The sequence below is a fragment of the Dipodomys ordii genome, unplaced genomic scaffold, assembly GCF_000151885.1.
Source record: "Dipodomys ordii isolate 6190 unplaced genomic scaffold, Dord_2.0 Scaffold68, whole genome shotgun sequence".
Lineage (NCBI taxonomy): Eukaryota > Metazoa > Chordata > Mammalia > Rodentia > Heteromyidae > Dipodomys > Dipodomys ordii.
This window is the reverse complement of record NW_012267284.1, coordinates 1,759,652-1,774,518: the sequence shown is the minus strand read 5'-3', so window position 1 is coordinate 1,774,518 and position 14,867 is coordinate 1,759,652. Positions and strand designations below refer to the sequence as shown.

The window sequence follows — 14,867 nt, the reverse complement described above, 5'->3', positions numbered from 1 at the left end:
TGCGGGCGGCCCCGTGAGCGCGGATGGAACCTCGTGCCCTGGGCGCCCGCGGGAGGTCACGGGAGCGCGGGCGGGGCTACGTCAGCGGAGAGGGCACGTCTGGGGGCGGGGCCCTGCTCACCCCACAATGAGGGCGCACGTGACCGCGGGGCTCGCGGAGAGACCGGGCAGCGCCCCGCCCCGCAGCTCTCAGGCACGTGGACGCCGACGCGGCCCCTCCGCCCAGGGAGCACCCCCGCTCCGGAAGCCCCGGCCAGCTTCCGGGAGGGACGGGGCGCAGCCGTGAGCGGTTAGCCTGAGTGGCAGCGGGATCCGGCGGCTCGGCGGCGGGAGCGGGAGTGACCGTCCAGACGACGGGTCAGGAAGGCGACCGAAGGGACAGGGCCGTCTGGTGTGGGTGAGAGCAGGGGACACGAGTCACGGTGGAGCCCGGTGGAGCCTGAGACTCGGGGTTCAGTCCGAACGCTGGGTGGGACTGCCTCAGGCACCGGAACCCGGGCTAGACGGGTTACACGGAAAGGGATTAGCAGGTGAGTGATGTCACCGTTTGTCCTGTCACCTCTTGTGGTGACGTGGCGTGAGCCGAAGGGTCTGCCTGACGTGGACAGGAGCCCTGGAGCCCAGTGCTGTGATGCTGGCCCCCAGTAACCAAGGTGAGCGCTAGTGACAAGTGGGCCAGGAGTGCACACAGACTGGGCACCTACTCGGAGCTGTGTGCAATTTAAGTTAGGAATTGCTTCTGGAGTTTTACTTACAATTCTTTTCAGAGCTGGAATGACACTGGTTGGACTGAGGCAGAAAGCAGGGAGGGCCTTGGAGAAGGGCTGTCTCCTGCATTTAAAACACCAGCTGGTGAAACCATGGGAACATTTGTAAATTGAAGATGGCTGTCGATATGGACAAAGAGTTAAACCACAGAGTCACTCAATTCTTGAGAATATCTCTAATAGACATTTCATTAACTGGGAAGGCATGCTTCATAGAAACCAGAGATTCATGAGCAGCCAGGGGTGGCCTCTGCATGAGGACCAGGCCTCTTTTGGGCCAGCCTCTGAGGACAACCCCCCCCCTACACGCACACACCCCGTATTCCTAATGTCTCTTCAAGCTGGGTGCTGGGGATGGAACCTAGTGCATACCCAGCAAGGTCCCACCTACCAAGGCTCACCCTAGCCAGGAGCACCTGGTCAGCTGCCCTCTTGGAATGGCAATGCCAGTGCCCCAAGGGCAGAGCCTGGATGGCAGAGGATGCAAACCCAAGTCCCTCCCCACCCCATGGGCAGAGAGATAAAAGACTAAATGAGAAAAGAAATACACTTTATTGTTTCTTTGAAATACCACATGCACTTTTAAAAATTAAAACTCTTTTATTTAAACATCTCAATAGCATCAATTTGGTGGCAGTAGAAGCACTACCAAAGACAAATATTCTGAAAAGCATTTACAAAAATACATTGCACAAAGTCCTATCTTGCATCTTTAAAAATAAATATTCAAAATATCTTCACCCCAACCGCAAAATTGCGTTTTATCTAGGAAATTCTGCCTTATATGCAACCTGCAGCATGTGAAGGTCTGTGAAGGCTGGCATCCCATAGCCTGAGCCCCCCACAAGCCCAACCCACCCCCCACAACTGGCAGGCACAGCGACCTTGCTGGACGAACCAATGAAGCAGTTCTTAAGGTGAAACTAAGTGCCTTGCAGGTATCTCAATTATATAAAGTCTGCTCATAAAATTGCCCAAACATTGAATATTAATTATAACCACACTGAGTCTCAGGAGTGGTCATGAGGTGACCCAGTGAGCAGGGCTAGTAGAAGGTAGCCCCAGAGTGCTGGGTGCCTTGGTGTCCCCTCAGCCAAACCTACCAGAGGGTGATCTGTCTTGTGTTTCAACTGTGCATGAGTGGGGAGGGGAAGCCTGATGGGCACTGTCCCCTTTAGGGTCACATTCCAACTTTCACCAAGACCTGCTGGGGACCCTGTGGTGTTCCTCAGCCCCTTCCTACCTAGGATCCCAGCCTGCTATGAGGAGGGAAAGCCCTGAAGGAGGGGCTCAGACCTTAAGATTTGGTGACAGTTTTCCCTGAAAAAATGTGGTTTAGCAGACAGACATCTGCATCCTGAAGTGCTTGGAGCCAAGCAGAGCCAGGGCTCTGCCAGTTCTGCCCAGCGCTGCTCCCCGGGGTTGAGAGACAGCAGCTCCATGCTTAGAAACAAATCCCCAAAACAGTGAATGTGAGTGAGAGCCATACATTCAAGAGTCTGCAGAGACCTGCACTGGGGCCCTGCGGACACCTGCTGCCACCTGGGCGTTTATTGATGGGGGAGCCATGTTCCTGTTCTCCGAGGCAGACTGCTATATACACACGTACAGAGCGAGTCTCTACTTGGCAGGCTCTCCGTGGACTCGGAACCGGTACAGGCAGGTATACTCAGGGTGGCCCCAGTTGGACAGAATCCGGAGCTCTACAATCTGGAACATTCTGTCCAGCCTCTCCTGAAATAGAGGGGAGCCTGCTCACTTCTACTTACCAGCCCCATGTCCTTCTGATCCCTGGGTGTGGTACCTGACAGCCTAGTTACTTCATAGGCGATGAGGATGAGGAGAACTCGGGGAACCCTAGGTAATCCTGGTAGCCTGTCTCCCACCATTATGGCCTGCCATGGCTAGCCCTTGCCCCTCCTGTTGGTCCTTGTCCACTTACCGGCGTGTGGAACATCTGCAGTGACTCGCCATCCTGGTCATAGGTGAATTGGCCCAGCAGCTGCCCCTCTTCTTCATACTCACTCTCCAAGCCCTGAGACAACACCAGCCGGTAGAGAGCAACATGTTACTGCCTGACTCAGGGATGGACCTGCTGCCCAGCACTGTCCAGGCCGCCCTAGAGGGGCAGGCACTGCTCCCATGGAAACTGTGCCAGGGCCATGTGTAGGGTGAGAGCAGAGAGGATGGCTGGCCGGGCTGGGGCCAGGCTGGGCTCCAGTGTGAGAAGGCAAGGAGGTGGGCACTGCTGAGCGTTGCCCAGCAATGCAACTGAACCTAACACTACTATGTATGGTCTCTTTACTATGATTGAAAGATAAGGGGCTATTTGAATGTCTATCTCACAACAGGAAAAGTCTTGCCATGCATAAAAGATGCTGCAGGAAAAACTTGGAGCAGTGAGCATAAGATGAGGATAACTGATGGGATGACTGACACATGCACATTTCAGAAGGAGCAGTTGGCTGACAGAAACAGAGCAGTTCATGGCACAAGGATGCTGGGCTCAGGGGCTCCTGGCCATCTGTGTGAACAGTGGACATGGCCTGCACTGGGCTGTGAAGAACAAGAGTGTACAGCAGGTCAGCATGGCGCCCAGCCAGCAGCACTTTCCACACTCAGCAACTTAACAGCCATGCAGAGTGGGTATGACAGATCTTTTATTTTTGCTGATATTGAGGCTTGAACTGAGTCTCAAGGTCTCTACCACTTGAGCCATACCTCCAGTTCCAGTTTTTTCAAGTTCACTAGAGGTAAGAGTCTCTCAGATTTATTTATTTAGCCAGTTTGCTCAGACTGGCTACCCTGTTCTCAGATTTCATCCTCCTAAGAAGCTCGGATTATAGGTATGAGTCAGAGACACCAGCTTAAACTTTTGTTTTATAAGGCAAGCCACAGTTTTAAGAACAGGATTACCTACCAATGTGCAGTGGCTCGTCCCTGTAATCCTAGCTTCTTAGAAGGCTGAAACTGGAGGATTGCCAGCCTAAAAAAAAAGCTCATGAGACTCTACTTCACCCAATAAATGCTGGGCACAGTGGTGCCTGCCTAGCATTTTAGCTATATAAGAAGCATAAATAGGGTCACAGTCCGAGTTAGCCCAGGCAAAAAGTGAGACAAGCAAAGAGGACTGGAGGTGTGCCTAAAGTGGAAGAGTACTTGCCTGGCAAGCACTAGACCCTGGAATTCTAATCCCAGCATAAAAACAAAGACAAACCACCAAACCAAAACAACATTATTTCAACTATACTGTAAAAAAAAAATAGGATCTGGTATACTGTAGCTGCCCAGGCTGGGCTCAAACTAACATCCTTCCACCTCAGCCTCCCAAGTAGCTATGACTATGGGTGTGTACCTGGCTTCAACTACATTTTTTTTTTTTGGGTCCGGTCGTGGGGCCTGAACTCTGGGCCTGGGTGTTGTCCCTCAGCTCTTCAGCTCAAGGCTAGCGCTCTACCACTTGAGCCACAGCGCCACTTCCGGCTTTTTTCTTTTTTCTTATGTGGTGCTGAGGAATCGAACCCAGGGCCTCCTGCATGCAAGGCAAGTGCTCTACCACTGAGCCACCTTCCCAGCCCCACTACATTTTTTTTTTAAGGGGGAAAAAAAAAGACTAAAAAAAAAGAAGTAATGGTGGCTTTCCATAAGTACTGGGATTATGGGTGACCTATTTCCAATTTTTTACTTTTATAAATTTTAAAAGACAAACACAGGAGGCTGATGCAGGACAACCAAGTTCAAAACTGACTTGGGAGCATGATGACACTGACCAAGATGCATCGCATGGGCTGGGAAGGTGGCTCAGTGGTAGAGCTCTTGCCTTGCATGCCTGAGGCCCTGGGTTCGAGTCCTCAGCACCACATAAGAAAAAAGCCGGAAGTGGCACTGTGGCTCAAGTGGTAGAGTGCTAGCCTTGAGCTGAAGAGCTGAGGGACAGCGCCCAGGCCCAGAGTTCAGGCCCCACGACCGGACCAAAAACAAAACAAAACAAAACAAGATACATCGCATTTATAACCCAACTTCTGGAATTGGAACCCCTTGGTACAACTACTCAGTAATAATAAATAGGGGGCTACATAGCGAGACTCTGTTTCACTGGGGATTATGGTTCAATGGTAGAGCTTTGCCTAGCATGCACAAAGTCCTGAGTTCCTCCACCAGCACCCCCTAAAAAAATGAATGAAGAATATATCGCTTGCCAGATGTGTTGGTTCACACCTGTAATCCTAGCTACTTGGGAGGAGAGCTGTGACTGGTGCCCATCATTGCAAGCTATAGAGGAAGTACAATGGATAGGTAAAGTGGTACACCTGTCATCCCAGTGACCCAGGGAAGCACAAACAGAAGAATCACAAAGGTATAAAACAAGACCCAGAAAGAGGCTGGCTCAAAATAGAGCACATGTTTAGCAAGTTTGAGGCTCTGATGACTTAAACTCAGTCCCACCAAGAAAAAAGGATGTAATTCCCAGGTATTCTGTCATTAAATAAAGTACCTGCCTCACTGCACAGGAACTGGGCAACAATCACCATGTGCCTGTAGGTGGCTTTGTGGGAAAGTTGGATGTCTCCTAACCACCACGTGGCCAGGGCTAAGGGAAACAAGAATGCTGGGAAGCTCCCAGGGTGGAGGAGGGTTGAGTTAGGGGTGCACTCACATAGACTGCGAAGTCCTTGGGGGCACTGGAGATACTGCCAGTGGGTGACAGTGTCTTGGGTATGTGCTCCACAGTGAACGTAGTTGGGTGAATCAGCATAGAGAGCCGTACCACCAGGAACCCCTGGGAACCTTTGAATGCCCAGCAGTTCCCTGGATAAATGTCAGGCTAGGAAAAGGAAAAACACAACCCCTCAGAACTGAGACATACCCGCAGACACAGAATCAACAGAGGCATAAAGACCAAAGCCTAGCTGGGTGCCAGTGGCTCACGCCTGTGATCCTAGCTTACTGTGGAGGCTGAGATCTGAGGATCTTGGTTCAAAGCCAGTCCAGGCAGGAAAGTTTGTGAGACTCTTATCTCCAGTTAACCACCAGAAAACCAGAAGTGGCATTGTGGCTCAAGTGGTAAAGCATTTACCTTGAGCTGAATTGCTGAGGGACAGCAGCCAGACCCAGAGTTCAAGCCCCACGACGGACCAAAAAAAAAAAAAAAAAAGACCAAATAAAGACTTTTTTTTGGTCGGTCATGGGGCTTGAATTCTGGGTCTGGGCACTGTCCCTCAGCTCTTCAACTCAAGGTGAGCACTTGAGCCACAGCGCCATTTCTGGTTTTCTGGAGGTTAACTGGAGATAAGAGTTTCACAAACTTTCCTGCTGGGCTGGCTTTGAACTTTGATCCTCAGATCTCAGCCTCTTGGGAAGCTAGGATTACAGGCGTGAGCACCAGCACCCGACTGAGATAAAGATATTTTGAATGGTTCATGAAGCCAGGCATGGTGGTACACACATGTAATCCTAGCACACTTGGCAGGCTGAGGCAAGCCTGGGCTACAATGAGACTCTCAAAGCATCAAACCAAACATGTCATGCAGGCTGGGAAAGACGATTATTGTGTGCAGGTCCAAGTCTGTGTTAAAGATGAGGAAGCATACTTCAGACACAGGAGAGAGACCCCATGTGCATAATAAGGCAGATGGGAAGTAAATGCTGATACGGGGAGATTATCGTTTGGTGTCCACCACTTGGCCTGCTAGCTGCGGGGACTTGCCTTATCTGCTAATGAGCCAGCTGGCAGATGGGGGCTCGAGGTAGCATCAGAATGGGGCCAGTCACCAGGACCTGTGCCTGTGTCATGCGGACTCCACATAGACACAGAGGATAAAGGTTCAGGGGATGTGAGAACAGGCAGATCTCAAGGTAGTTGCTGGAGGAGTGGAGGGGGCAGGGACGCACTGCCCTCCTTCAGGTGGTACTCCCCCTGCCCACCATTTCCTTCCCACACATACACAGGATCAAATCTATTCTTATATGTGAGCATGAGGTAAGAGCTGAAAATCTGGAGTTGGAAGTGTGGCTAAGTTGTAGAGCACCAGCCAATGGGCAAAAGTGTCAAGACACTGAGTTTGAGTGCTAGTCTCAGATTAAAAAAAAAAGTCTGAAAATTCAACTGTCCTATTTATTTTTTTCTTTTTTGTCAGTTGTGGTGCTTAAACTCTGGGTTTGGGTGCTCTTCAGCTCAAGGCGAGTGCTATACTGCTTGAGCCACAGAGCCACTTTGGGTTTTCTAGTTGTTTATTGGAGATAAGAGTCTCATGGACTTTCCTGCCTGGGCTAAACTGTCCTATTTCTAAGGCCTGAGGGAACAAACTCCAAAATTAGAACCATACCATATTAAGTCATAATGAAGTTTAATTAACAGAGAAAAGCCCATTTGGTATTTACTAGTCCAACTTTGAAACCCCAGACTTGATAAAGACACCTCTAAGAAAATTTCCCTTAATTCTGACTCAAGCGCAGGCTAGACACTGAGACAAGCAGCTGTCAAAGTAATTACCACTGCCTGCTACACACAATTGGAAAGGGCATTTTTTTTTTTTTTTTTGGTTTTCCAAAATTACAAATTCTCGGTACAAAGTTCTTTCCTGACAATATATAATGAATCACTTTTTCCTAAGTTATACTGTGGAATCTTCCATGTAATACTTTTTGAGCATGGGTGATCCTGGGTAACCAAACTGAATGATAATTAATGGTCCACTTCCTGGGCTCCCTCAGACAGCTATCCTGTGGTATTTATACGAAAGGAATTACTGGAAGGTTCAAGACAGCATTTTAGCTCTGAGGCACAATGCATGTACCCAGAGATTTCAGTTCTTCCTTTTAACTTGTAAAACCAATAGTGTAGAATGAAGCAATGGAAGTGGAAGCATCAATGTGTTTGAGGGCAGGTCCTGTGAGGCAGCCCATGCCAGAGACCTTCATGCAGGGGTCCAATGGGGTACTGCACGCCCAGTGCCGGAGGCCACCCACAAGTGCCAGGTGGTGGAGGCTCTGTTTCCCAAGTCTGCTCAGGGCTCCTACACCACCTGGTACAAAAGGGCTGAGCATAGTGGCACATACCTGCACCCTCACCCCTGAGGGACAGGGTGGGTGGGGTGAATGTCACCTACCTGGATCACCACACGGGGCGACTGGGAGAAGTACCACAGTGGGATTCCAAACAGGCTCAGCAGTGCTGTCTTGGTCTCATAGGTCTCCGAACAACGGGTGCTCAGGATGCTGCCACCTGGGGTACAGGGACATAGTCTCAGCACCTATGTTACCTGGAACAGGACATAGCCTGTCCATGTATGGAACTGCACCAGTGTTCACTGTCACCCAGCCACACACCTAATGACAGTGTTCTAAAAACCACCACCCAGCAGTGGGAGCCTGGTGTGTGTGGTATGGTGTAGTGGGGCTATGGGTGGCAGCCAGTCACTGTGTCTGCCTACAAGTACAAAGCCCTAGGTTCAAATCCCACTAACACCTAAAAAAACAACAACCCTACCAATAGTGTCAACTGCTAGAGAAAGCAGCTCCAAATGAGTGTTTGCTCCTTTGAATGAGGATGAAAGAGTACCAAAGTGCTGGTGCTAGCTGGCAGGGCCCACCCCAAATGATGAATCACTATGACAACTCCCACCACAAGGAAAGTGCCAGAGCGGGAGCAAGTTGGCAGTGATGGCGCCCACGCTGTGTCACACTAGCTATTTCCAAACTATAGCTAAAGATGGTAACCTTTTTTTTTTTGTCAGTCATGGGGCTTGAACTCTGGGCCTGGGCATTGTCCTTCAGCTCAAGGCGAGCACTCTACCACTTGAGCCACAGCGCCACTTCCTGGTTTTCTGGTGGTTAATTGGAGATAAGAGTCTCATGGCTATTCCTGCTGGGCTGGCTTTGAACTGTGATCCTCAGATCTCAGCCTCCCGAGTAGCTAGGATTATAGGCCCAAGCCACTGGCACCTGGCTAAAGATGGTGACCTTTACAGAAATAAGTCCTGTCTGCCCTCTGCAAGAACAATGAATAACAAGAACTGGAAACTCCTCAGAGCCTACATTTTAAGCAGCAATGGCCTCTGCATGTGCTATGTATAACGATCCCTTCCACATCTCTGAGAAGGGGTAGGAGGAGCTTCCTTCTTAACAAGAACATAAAGTGGTCTTGATGTAGATGACTGACACTCGGATTTGTGAACCACTGAATCCCCCTCATGCTCAGAAGCATTTCTGGCTTGTGAGGCCCTAAAAGTATTTTGGAACAGGTGTGGGCCAGCCTCACTGGGTCATTGGGGTTCTGGGTGAGTAACATAGAAATCTGACATATTCTTGGCAACAAATGACCACCACTGTCCCAAGCCATTGGGCTCAAATGTCACTCAATGCCCCTAAGCTGAAAACAACTTCCTAAGTTAATGCATTTCAAAATATGTAACTAAAAAACCACTTTAGACAAATCATACGCTGACTCCCACCAGCATTTACAGCACCATGGTCGATCCCAGCCTGGGCAGGTAGTGACTCACGCCAACCATCTTTTGAGATAAGAATAAACTGGGCCCTAATGGGGCCAGACCTCCTAGCTGGTGCACCAAGTCAAAATAGACTGTGCCCTTGTCCTCCATCTCTGACGCTCCCCCCTGACCCCTGAAAACCTTAATTTTCTGTGCCATCTCTGGTGGCAATACCTTCCCTGAGTTGTCCTTACTGTGCTGGCATTCCCAGGTCTCTACAGAGTGCTCACAGGCCTGGCCTGGGGGTGGGGGTGGGGTGCAGCACCACCAGTGAGGTGATGGACTATGCTGTGGCAAGTCCTACAGCCAGCTTGCAGGCACAGTGTCCAGCCCAATTGCAGTGTTCAGAACCCTGGAGCATACTCTGCAAACACAGGCCTAGCATAGCCAGGCCACTCCAGGCCTCTGTCCAACAGACAACTGGTCAGAAGAAAGCACTAGGGTCTTCCATCACGCAGAACAACTCTGCCCTCAGTCTGGTAAACATTCCTGAAGGTTTCTCAGGACTTTTCAAGTTCCCCACTCCTACCAACAGGTGATCACCCCCTTCAGTGGTTCTTACTCACCACCAGATTCCAGAGCGAAGTCCACCATCCCAGTCTTATCTTGGGAGTAGAGCTTGAGAGCATTGTTCACAATGACACGGGCTTGCTGGAGAGGGGACCAGAGGCCCAGCCACCAGGTGGAAGAGAGATTTCCGGTTAGTGCCATAAGCCAAGGTCAGGAACCTCGTACACTGAGGGGACATCTGTGGGCCACTCTCAACACTGCACCCTCTACCTTGCACCAGTAGTAGTTACAGAGCCAGGAAAGTTTGGACCCTGTGCCTCAAACATGTCATACCAGGCCTGTGCACTGGAAACATGCTTGGGCAGTGAGTGTGGTGGACATGGAAGCTGGCCTGACTCTTCACTTACCGCTTCTGTGATGCCAGAAATCCCTGCCTCGCTCACAGCAGACACAATGGCTTCGGACGTTGGCACCTGTCCTGTCACTGAGATATGGTGGCTGACGTTCTTCAGCACCTGCAACTCCAGGTCTTGTAGCAACACCTGCAACTCATCCTTGCTCACAAACTGAGAAGAAAACTTCTGTAGCAGCCACTGGAGGGAGCCGCCATGTTGGCCCTCAGAAAACATGAGCTGGATGGTTTCTCTGACCCGGGCATCGACCTGGGGGATGTCAGTGCATGGGAGGTGAGTGACTGTCCCCTGGACCACTTCAGCAAAGTATCTTACATTTACATACGGATCATGCCAGTAATACAACTTCATGTTACACTCAAGAGAGCAAGTGTTCCCTCTGAGCCACTGCTGCTGGTTGGTGCTCCCCACCACACATTCCCAAAAGCCAAGCACGGAGGTAAGTGGCAGAGCCCCTGTTCTTCAACATACCTAATCTGATAAAAAGCCAGCTCAGTGCTGGTGGCTCACTCCTGTAATCCTAGCTACTCAGGAGGCTGAGATCTGAGGGATCTCGGTTTGAAGCCAACCCAGGCAGAAAAGACCAAAGACTCCATCTCCAAAATAACCATCAAAAAGACAGGCTGTAAGTGGCAGAGTACATATGCCTGGCAAAGAAGCCCAGCAAGACCATAAGGCCAAGTTCAAACCTGTACTAGCACAAAATGAACAAGCTTACGATGAAATATCATGGATGCTGACCAGATCTGTATGCACAATGGTTCCAAGTGTGTGTACTTGTAACCACTTCCTATGGGCTTCAGGTGTGCAGTGCATCAATGGCCCCAAGAAAGCTGCCACCCTGGCCATCATTCATAGAAAGCTTCATTCCTACCCCATGTGGATGGGGGCGGGGGGCAATGTTACTTAGCAGCTGGAGGTTCTTGGCTGCCTGAGGCTGAGAGCAAGCTGCCTAGCCCAGCTGACTCAGCTTTGGGAAGAAGAGTCCCAAACACCAACACACTGCTCCCTCTATCTAACCCCCCCCCCCGTCACCCTTTGTGTCAGTTTGAGGTTGTATGGGCGGAAGCATGGGAAGATGTGCACCAAGGGTTGCATACTGACCAAGTGGGGAAAATTCAAGGAGCATCCAACTGGTCATTCTGAAACTTCAAGTATGTGGTTGGGTATGTAACTGAAGGATCAAGGATCCAGTACTTGTGCTTGAGGGGAGGGAAGGGGTATACTTGAGGTACTCTACTGGCAATGTCTGCCTGGCATGTGAGAGGCCCTGAGTTCAATCCTCAACTTCATGAAACAAAAAGCCTTTTAAATTCAGGTTAGAAAAGTTTTGAGGCCAGGTGCTAGTGGCTCATACCTGGAACATTAGCTATTCAGGAGGCTGAGTATTGAGGACCACAGTTCAAAGCTAGCCCATATTAGACTTATCTCTAATTAACTACCAAAAACCTGGAAATGAAGCTATGGCTCAAGTAGTGCTAGCCTTGAATACAGCTCAGTGCCCAGGCCCTGAGTTCAAGCTCAAGGGCTGGTACAAAAACAAAGTTCTGGGCAGGCAGTGGTGGCTCACACCTGTAATCCTAGCTACTCAGGAGGCTGAGATCTGAGTATCCGGTTCAAAGCCAGCCCAGGCAGGAAAGTCCATGAGACTCTTATCTCTAGTTAACCACCAAAAAATGAAGTGCACTGTGGCTCAAGTGGTAGAGTGCTCGCCTTGAGCTGAAGAGCTGAGAGACAATGCCCAGGCCCAGAGTTCAAGCCCCATGACTGACAAAAATAAAACAAAACAAAAGGTTAGGGACAGTGCCCAGGCCCTAAGTTCAAGCCCTACAATTGACCCCACCCCCCAAAAAAAAGTTTTGAAGAAAACTGAAACTGAACACCTTGACAGACCCAAATCAGACACGGTGTCAGGCAGCCTGTCACCCCAGGGTGGCCCTCAGGCCCATACCTGCTCACAGCTGGCCTTCAGACTCTGCCAGTCCGACAACTGTGATCTCAGCATGCCCAGCTCCCGTTCCAGATGCTGCACACGAGACAGTAAGGGCTGCTCCTCTGCCTCACTGGAGACCAGCACCAGGAAGGGAAAGTGGGTCAGCATCCAGGGTGCTCAATGGACCACCAGAAATCAGCATGTCTAATTCCTTTACGTTATATTCAAGGCCTCAGAAATGAGACACATTAATTAACCACTGTGAGCTGAGTCTAAATGACTACAGGAATGACCGACACAGCTGTACTGGACACATGGCAGTTTGCTTGCCCATTCTATTTTATGGGACTCCCAACAAAGCCTCTCTCACAACAGTCCCCTCCACACCCACACTGGCTCATCGAATCCGCTAACAGAGAGCATGGCTGTGGGAAGTGTGAGCCCACATCACCCCTGGCAGATACACAGGGGTGCCAGGTCCCTTTCCTCATGGCCCTGTGGCCAACCACAGGGTTTACGGGAAGCTAAGGGGCAGAGGCTGGCATGAGCCCCGGGTGGAGCAGGGCTGTAGAGGAGGCAGGCACAGGGAGAGTGGACCTCAGCAAGTAGGTAAGCTGACATCGAGGTATGAGCCATGAGGCCCAGTCACAGCCAAGCGCCCAGGGAGGGGCTCAACATGGCTTCCAGTGGAAAGGCTGGTAAGCAGAAGAGTCCTATCCACCTGAGGGCCACTGGGCCCTCACACCTGTCATGAGCAGCTCCCCAAGGACACAGTGTCTGTGGAGGAGATGCTGCCTGGCCTTGCCTGGCCCTAGGGGCCCCAAGCCAGTGACTTGGGTGACTGAAGTGCAATGGGGCAACCAGCACCTTGTCAGAAACAGACACAACAGAGTGCAACTCAAAGTCATCTTACCCAACTGCCCTCAGCCTGGTCTCTTCCAGTTCCTTCTGGAGGGCCTAGGGAGGGAGAAGTGGTTGACATATCACATCTGACTACCTTACACTGTATGAACTTCAAGTCCAGATCTGCCTAGGGGCAGATTTACTTCAGCTTTGGGCAGAGAACAGAGAACAAGGCGAGGAGCCCCCCAGTAAGCAGCTGAGGGGCAACATGTCTGCCCTGAGGAGTCAGGAAGAGCACTGAACTTGGCCCCTGAGCTCCCACACAGAACTAGGTGCCCAGATGAGGTGCCTTTGGGGTCCCAGTGTCTGAAATGGTCCAAGAAGAACAGGGTCAATGACTGAAGACCTCAGTGGCCCCATTCTGCTGGCCCCCAGGCAAATCATGTTTAATTCAGCTCTGTGACACATGAGCACCTGCTAGGCCTGTTTCCATGCTAAGCCCTGACCCTAGGTAAATACTCTAGCTTTGCCAGTCTCCAAGTCTCCAAATTATGTTTAGTCTTTCATTCCCCTTGAAAACTACATGATCTAGCGGACAATGTGTGATGCTGAGAATGTCCAGAGGTGGGCTCTGGAACGGGACTGGCTGGATTTGAATTCAGAACTCCCAGGAGCCAACAGAATGTCTCCTCACCCCATGGCCCTGCTCTGTGCTCACACTGATGCTACAGTCCAGCCCACTGGTCCAAGCACCCAATGAATAGTATGTACACCTCTAGGAAAGGGAGCATCAGAAACCACTTGTCCAGTTTTAAGAAACATACCAGCAGATGCAACTCTGAAAGAAGGCCTGCTCATGGCTAAGAAACTTTCCAAATTATCCACGGTAGTTCATTTTTCTTTTATTGTTTGGAGCTATCATTATAAGGCCAAGAATAAATACCTTAGATTTTTCTGTCAATTTTCTAAGAACGTCTTCCAGGTTTGAGAGACGTACTTCATGTTCATGGTACAAAGTCATAAAGTCAGTCTGAGAAGGAAAATTAAAGAACAAATGTAGGCAAAATTAGGCTACAAACAAAACTGGAGGTCAGGCAAGTGCTACTAGAGTGTGCAAAGTAGGAGACTGGCCTACCAATCTGACCAGCGCCAATGAGACCTTAGCAGCTACATCTCTAACCCTGGGCTCTGAAAACCTTTTTGTGTGGTTGGTTGGGTTTTTTTTTTTTTTTGGCTGCTAATTTGGTTTGCTCAGCTGGTACTCTACCACTTAAGCCATGGCAAGAGTCTCACAGCCTTTTCTTTGAACTAACTTTGCACAGGACACTCTAGATCTCACCCTCCTGAGTAATTAGGCTCACAGATATGAGCCACCAGTACCCGCAAGCAATCAAAATTGGGGGGAGGGGAGGCAGAACTGGGGTTCTCTCTCTCTTTTTGCCAGTCCTAGGGCTTTAACTCAGGGTCTGGGCTCTGTCCCTGAGCTTCTTTTGCTCAAGGCTAGCATTCTACCACTTGAGCCACAGCACCACTTCTGGCCTTTTCTGTTTATGTTGTACTGAGGAATGGAACCCAGGGCTTCATGCAAGGTAGGCAAGTATTCTACCACTAAGTAACAATCCCAGCGCCATAAATGGGGTCTGAATTTGGGGCCAATGGCTAGATGGGCATCCTACCAGATGGAAATCTGAAACCCAAGTAAAACTGCACAAGTAGCTTTTCTGATAACATTAAGAATATTAATGAGGGCTAGGAAGGTGGCTCAGTGGTAGAGTGCTTGCCTTGCATGCGTGAGGCCCTGGGTTTAATTACTCAGCACCATATAAGCAGAAAAAGCTGGAAGTGGCGCTGTGGCTCAAGTGGTAGAGCACTAGCCTTGAGCTGAAGAGCTGAGGGACAGCGCCCAGGC

The 14,867-nt window shown here is 50.3% G+C and overlaps 1 protein-coding gene across 2 annotated transcripts in view; it reads right to left on the bottom strand.

Moving 5' to 3' along the window:
• Positions 1 to 1,300: 1,300 nt before the first annotated feature.
• The window catches only part of Sun1 (Sad1 and UNC84 domain containing 1), a 52,205-nt gene continuing 38,638 nt past the window's right edge, over positions 1,301 to 14,867 (bottom strand). For both annotated transcript variants that reach the window (XM_013023480.1, XM_013023481.1), the window contains 9 exons: positions 13,902 to 13,988; positions 13,029 to 13,072; positions 12,134 to 12,245; positions 10,177 to 10,431; positions 9,826 to 9,910; positions 7,877 to 7,992; positions 5,425 to 5,592; positions 2,710 to 2,802; positions 1,301 to 2,501 (listed from right to left, as the gene is read on the bottom strand). In XM_013023480.1, the coding sequence (XP_012878934.1) occupies positions 2,388 to 2,501; positions 2,710 to 2,802; positions 5,425 to 5,592; positions 7,877 to 7,992; positions 9,826 to 9,910; positions 10,177 to 10,431; positions 12,134 to 12,245; positions 13,029 to 13,072; positions 13,902 to 13,988 (1,074 nt within the window). In that variant the 3' untranslated portion in view covers positions 1,301 to 2,387. The remainder of the gene's footprint in view (positions 2,502 to 2,709; positions 2,803 to 5,424; positions 5,593 to 7,876; positions 7,993 to 9,825; positions 9,911 to 10,176; positions 10,432 to 12,133; positions 12,246 to 13,028; positions 13,073 to 13,901; positions 13,989 to 14,867) is intronic.